Source organism: Meleagris gallopavo, chromosome 7 (assembly GCF_000146605.3).
Source record: "Meleagris gallopavo isolate NT-WF06-2002-E0010 breed Aviagen turkey brand Nicholas breeding stock chromosome 7, Turkey_5.1, whole genome shotgun sequence".
Lineage (NCBI taxonomy): Eukaryota > Metazoa > Chordata > Aves > Galliformes > Phasianidae > Meleagris > Meleagris gallopavo.
The window spans coordinates 14,053,554-14,069,062 of record NC_015017.2 but is presented as its reverse complement, the minus strand read 5'-3'; the positions used below and the strand labels follow the sequence as shown (position 1 = coordinate 14,069,062).

Below are 15,509 nucleotides of genomic sequence, written 5' to 3'. Positions count from 1 at the left end.
CCGAGAGAGGGGTTGAGGGGGATCTGGCGTTTGGACCCAATAAAACGCTCCGTTCCAGTGTAAATATTTACAGGGTATCGGTGACTCCTTAAAAAACATTCCCGGGGAGGTCTGTTATTTACAATGTGTCATAAGTTATTAATGCGCGTTTCCTAAGTGCCCTGCTCAATCTGTCTGTGCCTCAGAACCAAGCCGACAATTGGCATATTGTTTGAAGCATGACAAAAATGCAAGTGGGTTTAAAAATGGGAAATGCCGGTGTTTTCCAAAGTGTAAACGTTGTGGTGTAGCTGTCAAGTTGCAGCCCCGGCGGATGAGACAAAGAAGAGGATCCTGGTGGGTTTCTCCATGAAATAGAGTTGTCACCAACCAAAGTGTTCTTCAGAGCTCCGGACGGCGAGGGGTGACCTGCGTGCTGTAGTAACTGCCTCTTCTCCTCCTTCCCTACAAGTTCCCCACGATGTCCAGTGACAGGCAGAGGTCAGACGATGAGAGCCCCAGTACCAGCAGCGGCAGCTCAGACGCCGACCAGAGGGATCCCCCGGCACCTGAACCTGAGGAGCAGGAGGAAAGGAAACCCTCTGCCACCCAACAGAAGAAGAACACCAAACTCTCCAGCAAAACTACTGCTAAGCTATCTACTAGTGCTAAAAGGTACTTCTGGCATCCAGCGTCCTGTAGCGGTTTTGCACGGTGTGTGGACTCACAGTGTTGCACTGCACTTCCCAAGGCAGAGGGATTGCTTTAAAGCCACATAAGAAATAGTGCAGTACAAACTTCTGTAGCATGCAAGTCTGCTGGGAAGGACCTTCACGAGTCCAAGTCCTCTGGGACAGTAATACACTGGCTGGCCGTGTTTCTTTGGAGTTGTTGGAGAACTTGGTAACTCATGGGCCAGTCAGGGGGCACCTGTGTGCCTCTCATATTTGTAGAAATGAGCGAGAAAGTGTCAGCTTCAGGTGTCTGGTTTGCTGAGACAGGTTTACATCCCTTGTTGGTGTAGGGTGGATCTTCCTGGTGTATTTCAATGCAGGCTGCAGGGTGATGACAAGCAGTGCTCTTTAACTACAGAAGTCACACAAGCCCCGTGGCTTCTGCAGGCCTTATGATTGCAGTAGAGCCCCTTGCACCTTAAAGTCACAGTTCTTTCCTGCAGTGCTTTCCGGAGAAAGTCAGGCAAATCTTCTCTCACAGGATCTGTGGATTCCAACCATAAGGTTCTTCAGGTGTAGCCTCTAAGTATCAAAATCTCAAGAAACCTTGTCTGGCTTTATCTACTGCATTTTTATTTACACACAAGGTTACCAGCAGTCCAGCTCTCGAGACATGTGTGCTAATTATTTTCTGTAAGTTCAGCTGTGTGAAATAAAGCAAACTTTAATTCCCTCAATCCCAGTTGCCTTCTGAGATGAAACACAACTTTCAGGCTTTTCCCTGGAGTTCCTTTTCTTTACAAACATTTACAAATATGCCGTAGCAAGAGGAACTGTGCAATAGCCACAGTAGCTTTGAGTTTTGCTTATCCAGCCCAAATACAGCAGCTCAAACTTTGAGGAATGTTTTTAGTAATTTTGCACTTTACTTAAACTCCGTTAATACATTTTGCAATGTCTTAGAATTTCTGCAGAATGTGACAGGGTGACTGATGACTTTTGAGTTTGTTAAAGAAGCCTTTTGGAATAGGAGTTGGCTGCAGAAGGAAAAGTTCTGGAAACACTGCGGACTTTGTAATTTATTCTAAGGTTTGGGTTTTTTTTTGTTTGTTTGTTTCTTGTTTTTTAAGTGCCCGAGGTACATCGCGTAGAGGCTCACAACTGAGTTTTCTCTTCTTACCTTTATTTTGGTTAATCATTGCGAGCCCAGTTCTGTACATCTCCAGTAGTTCAGTAGTGTGGTTGGACTTAATGGAAATGGTGCAGGGCAGTCGCTGTTAGCTCATACTCTAACACTTGCTGTACACATGGAAAAGCGGTCTTGCTCACTTGGGTTTTCTTGTGCAGGTTTTTTTGTTGTTGTTTTGACATTTTAAAGAGGAAATTGCCTTGAATCTTTAAAAGTTACGCCTCCTATGCACATGGATAAATAGTAAGATTAACACGAAGTTTTCAATGTTGCTTTTCTGGACTGTAACATCTTGGGATCGGTTGTTACAATGTCAAGCTAAACACAGATGATTTCAGGTTATTATGTTACTTTTTATCATGTAAATACAGCTACTGTAAGGCTGGGGAGGAAAGGCAGCAGAAGGTGTTGAGAGGAGCAAAGTTGATACAGAGATGATTCCAGTGTCAGAGGCAGCCAGGCAGATCTGCAAACCTACTTTTTAAACACCCTGCAAAGCAGGAGGGAGAATACTGCCAAAAGAATACATTTGCTGACAGCACGGCTCGCTTCTTCAGCCTCGATCACAGTTCTGTAGCGCTGGTTTAAAGTCATTGTCAAATGTGCTTGTACGGCCCCCCTCCCCCCGGCTCATTTGCATATTAGCTTGAAAAGAAAATCTCTCCGGCAAGATGTGCTCGGATATGAAAAAGAGTTACTGTTCTGGGTACTTGTGGGAGATTCCTACCGAACTCGGCTGTGAGTGTTCTATTTATACACAGGATCGAGCAGGAAAAAAAGCTGCAAAGTTTCTCAGCTGTGGGATTTGGGTTATACCTCTGAGAACAAAGAGGAAGCAGCCATGTTAGCATTACTGAAGGCAAAGCCAATCTTGCATTTAACTGCATGGTGGTAGAGGGCAGTGTAATTCCCTGATTTATTCTATAGACTATCTCAAATGCTTTGTGTCTGTTCTCGTTTCACCAACAGAATCCAGAAGGAGCTAGCTGAAATAACTCTTGACCCTCCTCCTAACTGCAGGTATGTAACAGCTTCTTAAATCGTGGACAGTGCTAGGAGATTGACGTGCTCAGGCTAATAAATGGGAAAGTTTGTGTTTACAACTGGTGACTATTAGACAACAATCGCGTGCGGCGGGTTGAACAAGCAAAGGGAACGTTTGATATTTTGTCTGCATGCTGTAGGGGTAGTCATTAGTGGTTGATGTACATAGAGAAATGTATGCAGTTTGTTTTATGTAGTTGGTCACTGCCTTTGTGAAACGTTGATTATGTGAACTTCAAAATACACTGAAGCTTGCGACGTGATGTTTGCATGTAGGTTGAACTGTCTTTTGAGTGACAGTTTAGAGTCACTGCTTGGTTCTGAAGCAAAAGTAAAGAACTGAATGCGATTTTTATACGCTTTCTCTTAGTGTGTTGCTTAACAGTTAGATAAGAAGTGTTGCCTCCACATTCATGTGCCTGTCAGTCAGAGCTGCAGTCCCTTGGTAAAGAATGTTTTCAAGGAGGTTCCCAGCCTGAGAAACATTTCTGTTGGTTTTTAGAAAATGAAATTATAAGCTTGGAACTCTTGAGTGATACAATCTTAAATAAAGGAAAGGTAACATGAACACTGATCTGTTGGGAAGTTAAATAGTAACATAGCTGGCTAATTTCTTTAAATCTTTAGCATGTTTTACTTTTGTTTAAAAGATGCATAAAATTCTCATTAGCTGTGAGCATCCAGCAATCAGACTTGCACTAAAACAGCACATGAATAACGTTGTTTCATTTGACGCATCTCGGCATTCTTTCTGACTGTAAGATTTCTTCACATTAACAGCTCATGTGTAACAGTAAGCAATGGACACATTAAAAAAAATGCTGGAAGTGCTTTCTGATTCTGGGTGAGAATTGTTGGACATTCGGAATAGTTTGAAAGGTTGGTGCAGGTCTTGTGAATTCGGTAAGATGTGAGTTGCTCTCATTATCTTAATAGGCCTGGAGAGGCAGGGACTTACCAAGCTGTGTTTATTGAATCTGTGGTAAAGGTGTCTCACCTTGAGAGCAATGCTGTGGATTGCCTCTGGCTGTCTGATGTGTCTGCCTGTGAGGTTGATGGCTCTCCCTCTTCACAGGTGCAAGCTCTGTAGACAGAGAAAATGGTCTGCTTTGGTTTTAGTTTGTAAACTGTTTAATAGCTATCCTGTTACTGGGATTTAGTAATATGTTTGTTGTGTATTCTAAGCTTAAACCCCCCCAAATGGTGCATAGTAGGAGAGTTTCTGAAGGAAATAAAATGCTAATGCCTTGCCTTATAGATAAACACTGAAAATATCACTGGAGCAGTTTCAGGTACAGCAAGCTGCAGCCTGGCTTTCACAAAGAGAAGCCACCACCTCCCTCGTGCTCTCCAGTAGCATCTGATCTTCAGCTCCTTGGGAAAGCATGCTCCTCTGGTATTAGCACAAGAGCACTGCAGTGAATCCTTGTGAGCTGTACTACCAGATACCCAGGAACGCCATTGAAAATTATGAACCTCCACCCCCTAAAGTCTCTAAAATTATTCAGGCTTCTCTCCTACAGTGTGCAAGGGAGAATATGATTATTTTTGACAGTGTCAGTGCTTCTTTTCCTATAGGCATTTTTGTAGAGGAATTCACCCTTTAATCAAAAGCAACAGTATGATGATTGTATTTTTACCTCCTGCAAGTATCAAAAATAATTAGAAAGAGGCATTGACATCTTTAACAGAAATTCTGTGTGTTCAGGATGAGCAGTTTGAACAGAGTTTGATTGCCCAAAAGGTTACCGAAACACTGCAAGTTCCTTTTCAGAAGGAGCCTTTCTGGCACAGGGAGGTAAATGCAGCTGAAGCAGAAGGCTTGTAACATGCTTTCATATAAGGTACAGTAGCACAGATTAGGCAACAAACTGATACAACAGTCACCTGCACTTGATTGTGCAACAAGCAGCAGAATGTTGCTTATGTTACTGAATACATTTATTGTATATGTGAAAGTAAATAAAATGTGAAGCAACAATGCATTTAAAAGCCTGCAGAACTTGGACCTGTTCATGTATACCTTAAAAATGACAAGCTGCTTGTGTCTTAAGATCTCCCAAACAGATTTCTTCATGCCAGGTTGCATCCCTCCCAGTCCTAGAGTTGGCCCTTACCAGTTGCAGGGTTCACAGCAATGCAGCTCATGCTCTCAGATAACAGTCCTTCTGGTTGCCCACTTATGTAAGTAACTAAGAAAACCCAGCATTTTTAAAATTACAATGATGCACATGCAAACAGTGTATGCTAATTTAATGGGATGCACTCTCCTGTGCTGTGGTAAGTACTGCTGCTGCTTCTCACCTGCCAGCGAGCTGCTCCCTAACACACTTCCACCAGAAGGACCTGAGGTTGATTTAATAGCTTAAAAATAACACTAACTGGTTATGCTGTGATTGTCGCTCAAAAGATGTGTAGGTTTCCTCAGCAGTGAAGTTTCCCACACTCACAGCTATTACTTCTAACAGCTGTTTTATAAAAATGCCTGAGCCCCATGAGAGCCCCATTCTTGGGTGTGCTGAGGAGGCCTGGGCTGCACATTAAGTTCTATTTTAGGTACTGGGGCAGCAGAATGGCAAGCACATTAAAAATGTCTAAAAAGCAGGGTTTTTTTTTGCTTGCTTATCTCTATTGTATGCTTTATGATTCTGTTTGGTTAATTGAGCAATGAAATATTAGATAACTCATTGTTTACCATTCACAAATACAACACAGACTGTGTCCTTGAGGATACCATCCCCCAAAAAATCTTAATGCTGTTAGCTGTGTACTTCAACGTACATTAATATCCTACATCCTTTTGTGTTACGGTATGGTTCCCAAAAAAGACAGGGCATCAAAAACAGTGAAATTAGATTTGATTTTAAACTGCTAAAGATAACAGGAAAGAAATTAAGTACCGATTTCACCTCGTGTTTACTCCCACCTCATAGAAGGGCTTGAAATCAGTCAGTTACTGTCCAGCTGTAACACCAGGGCAGATAGGTAGGCTGAGGACACAGGTATCCAATCCTGTTTTTTCTTGCTTTTGCTGGCTTAACTCAAAGCTCTACTACTTGATGCAGTGTGCTGTATTTAATTTCTTTTGTGCTTTTAATAGCATAAAGCACAGCTAAAAAGGTCTTGGCCCTATTGCTCCTAGGCAGCTCAATTTCAAACCATGGCCAAGTGCTTTTACAGGCTTCAAGGTACGGAAGTATGCCAAAACCCACTGTTGTACATTCTCAGAAAAATGCTGCAAAAGGTTTTGCACATAATGCATGTGCAATCTGTGCTGCAGAAATGCTCTTAAATAGGTTTGACATATCTGGAATGTCTGTTCTCAGTTCATGGTGAGAAACTGTTCAGAGCTGAGGTTAGATCTGAGGCTGCTGTGCTGACCTGGGCACCTTGGAGGCTGCAGGGCACAGCAGGGCTCCCACTCTCCAGGTGCTTCCTGGCTTTTAGGGCTGACACAAGGGAGGCCACTCCCAGAGGTACCATGATTTAGAGCAGTTTCTATTAGTTACTCCTGGATGCTCTGATAATCCACAATAGCAACAAGATGCATCTCATTACCTCTCCTTGATCCTTCTCCTTTCTACTCCAAATTTAATTGTTGTTCAACTTGATGAGAAAGTTTTGAAGTTCAATCCAATACTTAAAAAAAAACAGTAACATTGTTGCCAGTGTACTTTATAGTTTACATTCAGCTTTCCAACAAATTCAGTTTGGTGTAAACTTCGGAGAATATGAAAGCAAACACTGAAATGAGCATATCCACTGAGATGTTAATTCATGAGGTTTAGAAAGGAGTGAGATAAGATAGCATGTCTTTCCCATGCAAGTGTGAGAATTGGAACATTTTATGGTCTAGTCTGTCAGTTGGATTTAATCACTTTTCTTTTTTAAATTAAAGATCAGACATCTGAAAACAAGTGCTTATAAAGGCCAGACAAAGCCACATGCCTTATAGCCCCAGTCAGAGGCAGCTTTTCTCCTTCATGCTGCTGGGAAATAGGATTTCTTATCGAGAGAGATCTTTGGATCACCCCAAAGGCTCCCTTGCTCTGTCTTGTCCTCTTGCTAGTGAGCATCTGAACCTAAACCTGATCAGGCCACTGAGAAGATTTTTCTTAATGGAGATTACTATCTCTATTATCAGATCTTGTATACTAATAGATACTAATGTGATCTTTTTGAGCTGTGCTACAGAAGGTAGCAGTGATGATTTTGCTGTTTGTGCCTTCTTCTAAGCTGGCAGGCACATTGATAATTTATGAGTGGCTCATTTTAAAACTCCTGGTTTTAAAATAACACTGCAAAGTACATGTACTAAGCACAATGAGAAGATAACACAAAGTTTTTGTTTTAGTGTAAGATTCTTGTGCTTCCAGAGGACTGTTTGTCCCTTTCGTTACAGTTACATGTTGGGCCAATTCTGTGCTGTACAGTTTTGCCAACTAAACCCCACGATCTGGTGTATGACAAAGAAAAATGCCTGCAAAACCCAGACAGATGCTTTCTCTGGTTTAGTTATGGACCCATGAATCCAGATGCTTGTAACTGTCTTACTGTGGTTATTACAACATCAGTGAGGAAGCACTGCAGTATGTATTTAAAGCAATATAGTGCAGGTATTCTTCAGAATAGCAATTTAAGCTCTTTCAATTGAGCTGTCTTGAAGCAATGAGAAGCAGTGAATGATTGTGCTGGTGGTGCAGGCTCCTTCGCATGCAGAGGTTGCTCTGGATGTAGCACCCTTCCACAGCCACGTGGTAGTGAGGAAGGTGCTGCAGATAAGCTGCTAGAATCTGTCCTTTTTGTTAACATTCTCTATCTACAGTAAGGTTGTAGGCAAATGTTTACTCTGCAAACAGTCATGCCTATTGAAGATGTTACTGCACAGCTGTGGTGTGCTCCAGTTGTGCTTTGGAGGTGGTGACTCCAGTCAGCAAGTGAAGGAAGCTCATCTGCTAGTGCTACTCACACGGGGAAAAAAAAAATCCACATTTGCTTAAATGGCTTAAATAGATGACTCAAATGAACTCTGCTGGATTTTTCCTCCCTCTCTTCAGAGTAGGCATTGTTCACGTGAAGCATTTTGTCAAACACACCAGGATATGAATAAGCCAATCCATTCCCTTGTCTCTCAACTGTAATAAGTTTCCATCTCTCCTTTGTCAAAGACAGGCCTTCATTTTACTACCTTTTAGAAATCAGTAGGAGGAAGAATATCCTGAAAGCAGTCAAATACAGCAACACAAATGCGTGCCCAAGTCTTCACATGTACTGTTGGGGCATTTTTTCAATCAAGTTTCTGACTTTTTGTTCATTGGCAATCTCCCCAGTTTTCATTTATTCTGTTCATTCCTTATTGGGTAAATGCCTTCATATTGCTAAACATTGAATTTTATTTAAAAAAAAAGTAAGTTTGGCTTGTTTACACCTCTGCAGTAGAAACTACAACTGTGAACAGTAGTTAGTTCAGTACTGAAGGAGCTGTTGATTAAGGTAGGTATATATTAGGAATACATGCAGAAGTACCCATGCTCAAGTTGAATGAGCAAAACTAAAACAAAAACAACACAACAGCACCCAAACCTGACTTGATAATGTGCCTTCTAACAGTCACATTTTACTTTTTATTGACTTTTCTTGCCCTGGCACTTGCTCACTACCAAGTATAATAAATCCATTCTACAAGGAAAGAAAGCTGAGGTTTGCAGAATGGTTCTGAAAACACAAACCCACGCAATTATTTCTAACACTTCATTTCCTATACAGAATTTTGCAGTTGCAATTACAAAAGCACAATTAAGAGGGTTCAGAAATCCTGCAAGAACATGTTTGAAGTAGCTCTCAAGCTATTCAAGTATTGTTTTCTAGTATTGTCCAGCTCTGTTCCTTTGTTGTTAGTCTCAGAACATAAATCAGTGGCTCACCATAATTTAAAGGTATGTTTATCTAATGATAACCTTGATTTAGATAGAGTTATTTCTACTGATCAGTTTCTTCCATTCTCTTCCCTACAAGAAGGATCTAGTCTAAGTCAGGCTTGCAAGGAGCAGTATAATTTAACACAGCAATCAGAAGTCTGTGCTTTGTAGTCCATTTGTAGTAACAACCTTATTCTGCTATCTTTAGATGTGCAGAATGGCTGTCACCTTGTTTGCCAGTAGTCAGTCAAGCTGACTAAGGAGTGGGGGTGATATAAGTGTAGAAAGGCATTTTAGTAAAATGTTGAAGTGTAAAGTTTTGCTGGGGCATGCTGTTATTTAACATGCTTTTATTAAAAAAATGCAACAGTGGAAGATTGTTCAACTCCAGAATAGAGTATTTAAATTACTCTTTTCAGTTGAGAGTGGATGACAGATCCACTAACTCAAATTGCCTCGAGTTTGTGGTTTTTTCCAGCCCATATTAGCTTTGACCTCATTCAAGTGCTAAACCATGGGTGGGTTTTTGGTCCTCGCTTGTTTTTTTTCTTTTTCCCCTCCCCCAACCAGTGAATTTCTCACACAAGTAATATGAGAGGAATAGTTAAGACAGGTTTTTGCTATAAAAGTCAGCATATCCACTCATAGGAATGAGTCCTTATACCTTCAACTTAGGTCTATTTGCAGCTTGGGCCCTTGTGTAAGCAGTGCTCACAGCTCTGTCATACACGCTCTTAAACATCTGTATGTTAGTTAAAAGGTCTAATAAATCTTTCACCAGTTTTCATTAGCAGTACTCTCAAAAAAAACACAAGAAAAAAAATCTTGGCTGTCTATTCTGGAGTTACAGAAGTTGTTCAAACACTTTTCACTTAGCCACTGGTCTTACAAGACTAGCCCTCATTATTTCTACTTTTGTCTAGAAACAATAGAAGAGCCCGAGACTGACCAGCCTGTTTAAACAGATCTTTAAGCATGTGTAACACAATTGAAAGCACAGCAATAACAGCAGAGCAGCAAGATCCTAGGCTGCAGCAAGTGAAAATTTGCCCAAATGCAGCAGTCATAGGTACAGAAATAAAGGAAAGAAGCAGCTTACCTTCAGAAGGCCTCAAGTGCATAGGGACCTCCAGCAAGATATCCTTACCTCCACTGCCAACCCTTAAATGAGGTCTGGGAAGGGGTGGATCCTGGCTTCACCCCTTTCGGTCACTCAGTGCACCTGAGCTCCCCTGGGTTGGCCCTGCCCTCCCAGCAGGTGCTCAATCACTGCTTCAAGCCATGACTTAGCATTTCCACTGCAGCGTAAAAATTGTAAAAACCACAATGTGTCCTTAGACTGAAAGACAAATGTGGTTTTCAAATATCCATTTGTATAGCTGAAAAAAGCCCCTTTCAGACTCTGTCATAAAACTAATTAAAATACACCATAAACATATATATGTTTTCACACTGTGCGTTGCTCACCGCTGCCAACCTGTCATTTAGTTTGTAATGAGCAGAGTATATGCCAGTCCGAGCACACTGATCACTTCCCTATCAGATCAGTTTGTCTGTGTGTGTCAGTTACACTTCTTTGATTTGATCTTTACTTTTGTAGCCTTGGGATACCTAATTTTAACTCAAATTAACAAAGTGAAAATAGAAGATAATCAGCTAAATTATATTAAACCTGTTATTTAAAATGGGTCGACTGTTTCATGTAAAATTGATGTGGGGAGGTTTCCTGCACCTCATGTAACTAGGATTTGCATGTATGTGGAACATTCTGAAACAAATAGCACAGGCATCTTGAAAAACACCTTGAGCTTGCTTCTGAGTTAAGGGCTAGGTAGGCAAGAGCAAGGTTATTCAGCTGGCACTTAGGACAGGAGCATCCATTCCATTAAACTAGCCAAGGACTATGCTGTGGCTTTCAATTGGTGCAGCTTTGAGCCAGTAACCACAAGTGATAAACATGTCCTAACCTGCTTGTGTTAATTTGGATTAATTTTGTATGGTGTACTCCTGCAGAGATTGCCCTGTACTATTATAAAGTTCAGAGCAGTGGTTGGAACACTTGTTAATTTTATAGCGCTTACTGTAAAACTGGATCTTTTAGGAACTCAGATACAGATTTACTTGACTGATGTAAGCATCACTTTCAGAAACAAATGGGGAGAGATTGCCTTGATGAAATGCCACTGAGATCTGTAGTTAGCAGTAACTCACTTTCAGGTTGGGACAGTTTTTAGAGGGTCTGTAGAAAACCATCCTGCAGTAATTTGTGATTACTATTATTATTATTATTAATTAGTTATTGATGGAAATGTCCAAAAAATGTGTAATGTGCCACTGAGGGACATGGTAGAGCGGGCATGGTGGCAATGGATTGAAGTTTGGACTAGGTGATCTTAATGGTTTTTTCCGACCTTAATGATTCTATGATCTTCATTGTCTAGACAATGGTTAAAGTTGAATATATAATATACAGTGCTTTAATGAATTGTGAGCTCAACTTCGTGTTTGGCCAAATGAAATTTGTGAGACCTGTGTGGAGCCGGGAGTTGGACTCAATGATCCTTATGGGTCCCTTCCAACCTGGGATAATCTATGCGTTCATTATTGACCTGGGTACAGGACTAGAGCATATAAATATTACATTGCAAGTTAACAAAAAGATTATAGGCACACTGGAGGACAGAACTAGCGTATTTGCCCATATCACTTCGAATTCAAAGTGACCTTAAATTACGTGCTACCGCATGTGATTTAGTAATAAGAACTGCAAGGAACAGCCCTTCGCCTAGGCATAGTGAGCTTTCACAATCCATGGGCAAAAGCACTGGGTAAGGAGTACTTCTTCAGAAAAGGTGTAGCAGGAAGGCATTGTATGCCTTCCAAGGATGTACAGTACAAGGCCAGAGAACGGAAATAAATAGAACAGCAGTCACAGTAGGGGGATATATTAAAGCATTGGAGACATGGTATATAAAGTCATCCCATTCAGTATAGCGCTAGTGAAGGCCAGCTGGAGTACCTTATCCAGTTCTAAGTGCTATGCTGCAAAGTGATACAGGTTAGCTGGAAAGAATAGAGATTAGAGGAAAGAAAGAATAATATTTGGATTTAGAAGAAAGTTCTGCCAAGGAAATACAACAGTTACTGCTAGTCCTGTCAGGTGGTTATGGAGAGCAACTTAAATTTCCATAAGGAAAATCTAGGATAGATGTTCGGAGTTCTGAGCTGTAAAGACAGCAGTATGTGTAAGGAGATGGTGGTTCTGTATCACTAGAGGTTTTTAAGAATGAAAGTTAGAACAAGTTACTGTCAGGAGCTGGTTGGCTATAAGTGATCCTGTGTTGAAGCGGGAAGTGGACTAGGTGACCGCTTGAGGACTAGTTTCACCAAGCAGTCTGTGTTACCAGATTCAAATAATTATATTAAAGGATTAAAGGAAGGCTCCTCAGGAAGTGATTTTTCCCTTATTTAAAAACTCTATTTTAATGATGAGGGTTTTTTAGTATAATCACCCAGTGAAAATATATAGGTTCTAACATTTCAAGTAACAGAAGTAACAACGATCATTGGCAGTACACGGTTCTAGTCCTGTTGTCAATTAAAAAACAAAAGCAGTCATTGTTGTGTGTTTTTTGTGTTTTGTTTGTTTTTTTTTTTCTTTTCACTTCATTTTTATTTTTGGCCCGATCCTGCTTTCCTTGCACAAAGTTGTTGCATTCTGCTGATAACTGGAAGTCAATTAGGCATGTGTTGTGCGTTCTCCAAAGGTGTATTACTCCTATGAGAAACTAACAGTGCTGTTGTACAGCAGATCTTAATTTTGGTTATGCCTTGTACTGTGTGCTTGGATTCTTTGGCTTTGTTAGAGGCACATAAGTACCTCTAACACAGATAAACAAGAGCAAGGGACATTTTTTTCCCTTCTAAGCAATTAACAGTAGGTAGGCAAGCCCTAATGCATCTGTGTATAACGAATAGATCAAGAAAAATGACCAAGAGTTTGCAGTGGATTGTGTCTCTAAGCACCCTCAGGAGTCAGGGCTCAGAAGATTGTAGTGAAACTGTAAGCAGCCTGGCAGGTTTCCAGCTGATGAGTTAATGCTGCTATAAACTTCAGTAGTTCCTCTCTGAGGCATGCAGAAGGGTGCAGACACTGGGAAAGTAGCCAAGAAAGGCAAAGAGCAGACAGTAAAGCTAAAGGCCAGCCTCAAGGATCCACAACACTATTGTCTTGGAGGTCATTTCTTCCCATGCCAGAAACCTTCTCTGTCGCTCCAGTGGAGGGACTGGGAATCAGTAAGCAGATTAAGGTGTGCATTTAGTGCAAAAGAGGCCTGACTTGATTAGCATAGCTTGAGCAAAGGTAGCTGTGCTCCACACCCTTGCTACACTTGTTGGTTGGCAGCACATGGTGCTGCGGAAGGCAGTGGGATCTCAGTCATGGCATGGTAGTTCATTGAGCTTAGAGCTGCAGCCCAGCAGTTTAGGTTTTAACTCAGGTTATTGCTTGCATTTCAAGCCTGGACAGAAAGCACTGAAGACCAGGTAAGTGAGTAGAGCATCAGCAGGTCAGATCCGTGGGGCAAATGGAAAACAAACAGCAAACAGAAACATTTTGTTTTTCTTTTCTCTCGTAGGGAGAGCTAGCAGCAGAAAGCTATTTTTTGTGTTCAGTTTAAGTGAAGCATTTAGCTCGTAAATGTTTTGTGCAGAGTGAGTTTGGGAAAAAAATAGGCATTACAATGGATTATAACTACGCAATAGGAGATCTGTTCAGCTGATGATGGTTCTTGCTGAGAAGCAGCAGCTTTTGTAGCAGACAATGGGCAGCTAGATTCCTCCCCATGCACACGCACCTCTGGTAACAAACAAAGGAGTTGGCTGCTGAGCAGTGCCTGCCCAGGCTGGGCTCGTGCTTTAGCTGGCTTTTATTCTCCTTGGGCCTCAGCACCAGACTAGACTGAGTGCACTGCAGGCCTGGTGTGGGGATGGTGGTTTGGCATTGCGTGCCGTGGTGCAGTTGTTACACATTGTGCTCAGCCTAACTTCTTCTCGGGTAACAGGGGTGGATTTGGGCCAACTGTGGGGATGTGAGGATCTATAGTGCGGCATCCCAGCTGTAGTAGCACCTCCCTCAACAGGCACCTAAGGGCCCTTTGAGCCAAACTCGCTATACCAAAGCCCACCTAAACAGTTCTGTGTTCAGTTTTGAACTTCAGCATCTTGGGAAGAAAGTGAGATTCAGTCTAATTTCTAGTCTATAAAGCAAAAGCAAGGAGAATTCTTAAGAGACTAACATCTACTTGTAATGAGTGCTGTAACAAACACTGTATTCCCATGGAAGCAAATTTAAATGATCTAAGTTACCCGATGCGACCTCCTGCATATTAAGCATAGTCTGACTGATTAAACAGACTTCTTATGCCAAAAGAGAGAAATAGTGTACCAACTAAAGTTCTACAAGCATGATTAAACAGTAATCACATCTGAGAGGGTGATCTTCGTGTGGCGACCTGTTTGCAGAGCAGCCTCTGGCTGCAGATGTGTTTGCTTGCCTGGAGCAGATCCTTTGTAGAAAAGTAAGATCCATACAGATTTTATATGGTCATGTAGTGCTGAGCTTCACGGGGCTTGCTCTTCTAGCACAGAGTGCTGGGGTGCCCATAGTTAGGAATAGTTGAAATAGCTACCTTGTTGCCCCTTTTCCAATTTGGTTTGCTTTTGTTTATTTCTATGAAGTATCAGAACGCTGTAGTCACAGTTGGCATACTTAATTTCACGAGCCAACACACTGCAACTTCAGTTACTTAAATAAGAAAAGAGTTACTAAGTAAAAGGGACATCACAAAAGCAGGACAATAAGAGTGCAGTAATTCATTTGATAATATACAGCACCTAACCATAAATAGATCAATATGTGGAGAAATCAATTGCTTTTCAAATACTATGAAAGAATATTGTTTTTCCCCAAGTATTTCAACTGACTATTTTTCATATAAAGAGTACAGAGTAGTGTTGTGCTGTTTTTTTGTTGTTTTTTTTTTGTCTTGGGAATAGCAGAAATGAAATAATTTCTTATCAGCAGGCAAGCTAATGGTAGCAGTTGTTGATACTGAACAACTGTTGGGGGCTGAGCACTGCATGGTTCCCCTAGATATAAAGGGCATGCTGGGCAAAGTTCCCATAAAGTGGGTGTGCCTTATTAAAAATTAGTGAAAATGGGGGCAGAGGTGGCGAAAGTGGAAATGGGAATTGTATTAATTGCATAAATTTTTTGTTATCACTTGATTTTCTTTTTGTAAAGCAACAAAGCACTATAAGAATAGGCCTGCAGTTTGATAATTCTCATCTGGGTAGAAGGAATTGTGAACGAATTACACATTTGTCTTTAGTGTGATTGTTCTATGTGTTGCTTAAAATGTCATAAACAACGATTTGCAGAATTTGGTCTGACATTGCGTTCTACACAGTGTTTTAAAGAAGGTGGAAAGAGGACCTGGTGCTGTAAGAAGCATCTGAAGGACGCTTTGAGCTTTTCTGTGCTACCGTGATACAGCACTGGGGCAGTACATAACCTGACTATGTAAAGCTGCCCTCAGTAGTAGATTCTTAATGAAGGTATTAAAATGCTGAAGAAAAAAGGTATTTTTCTGTGTGTGTATGCTTGTTTTTGTTTTTGTTTTTCTGGAGACTGTGGCAGATGAA

General features: G+C 41.2%; 1 protein-coding gene and 1 long non-coding RNA gene across 3 annotated transcripts in view; one reads left to right on the top strand and one right to left on the bottom strand.

The window, feature by feature from the left end:
* Positions 1 to 428: 428 nt before the first annotated feature.
* The window catches only part of UBE2E3 (ubiquitin conjugating enzyme E2 E3), a 54,263-nt gene continuing 39,182 nt past the window's right edge, over positions 429 to 15,509 (top strand). The window contains exons 1-2 of one of the 2 annotated variants that reach the window (XM_010713535.3): positions 430 to 654; positions 2,812 to 2,862. In XM_010713535.3, coding sequence (XP_010711837.1) covers positions 461 to 654; positions 2,812 to 2,862 — 245 coding nt within the window. In that variant the 5' untranslated portion in view covers positions 430 to 460. Of the gene's footprint in view, positions 655 to 2,811; positions 2,863 to 15,509 lie in introns of both variants that reach the window. The other variant, XM_010713536.3, reaches the window with a different exon arrangement.
* LOC109368521 lies at positions 3,119 to 12,161 on the bottom strand. The gene is made up of 3 exons (XR_002116636.2): positions 9,904 to 12,161; positions 3,884 to 3,970; positions 3,119 to 3,374 (listed from the first exon to the last, which is right to left on the bottom strand). It is a non-coding gene; the product is annotated as an uncharacterized LOC109368521 (long non-coding RNA).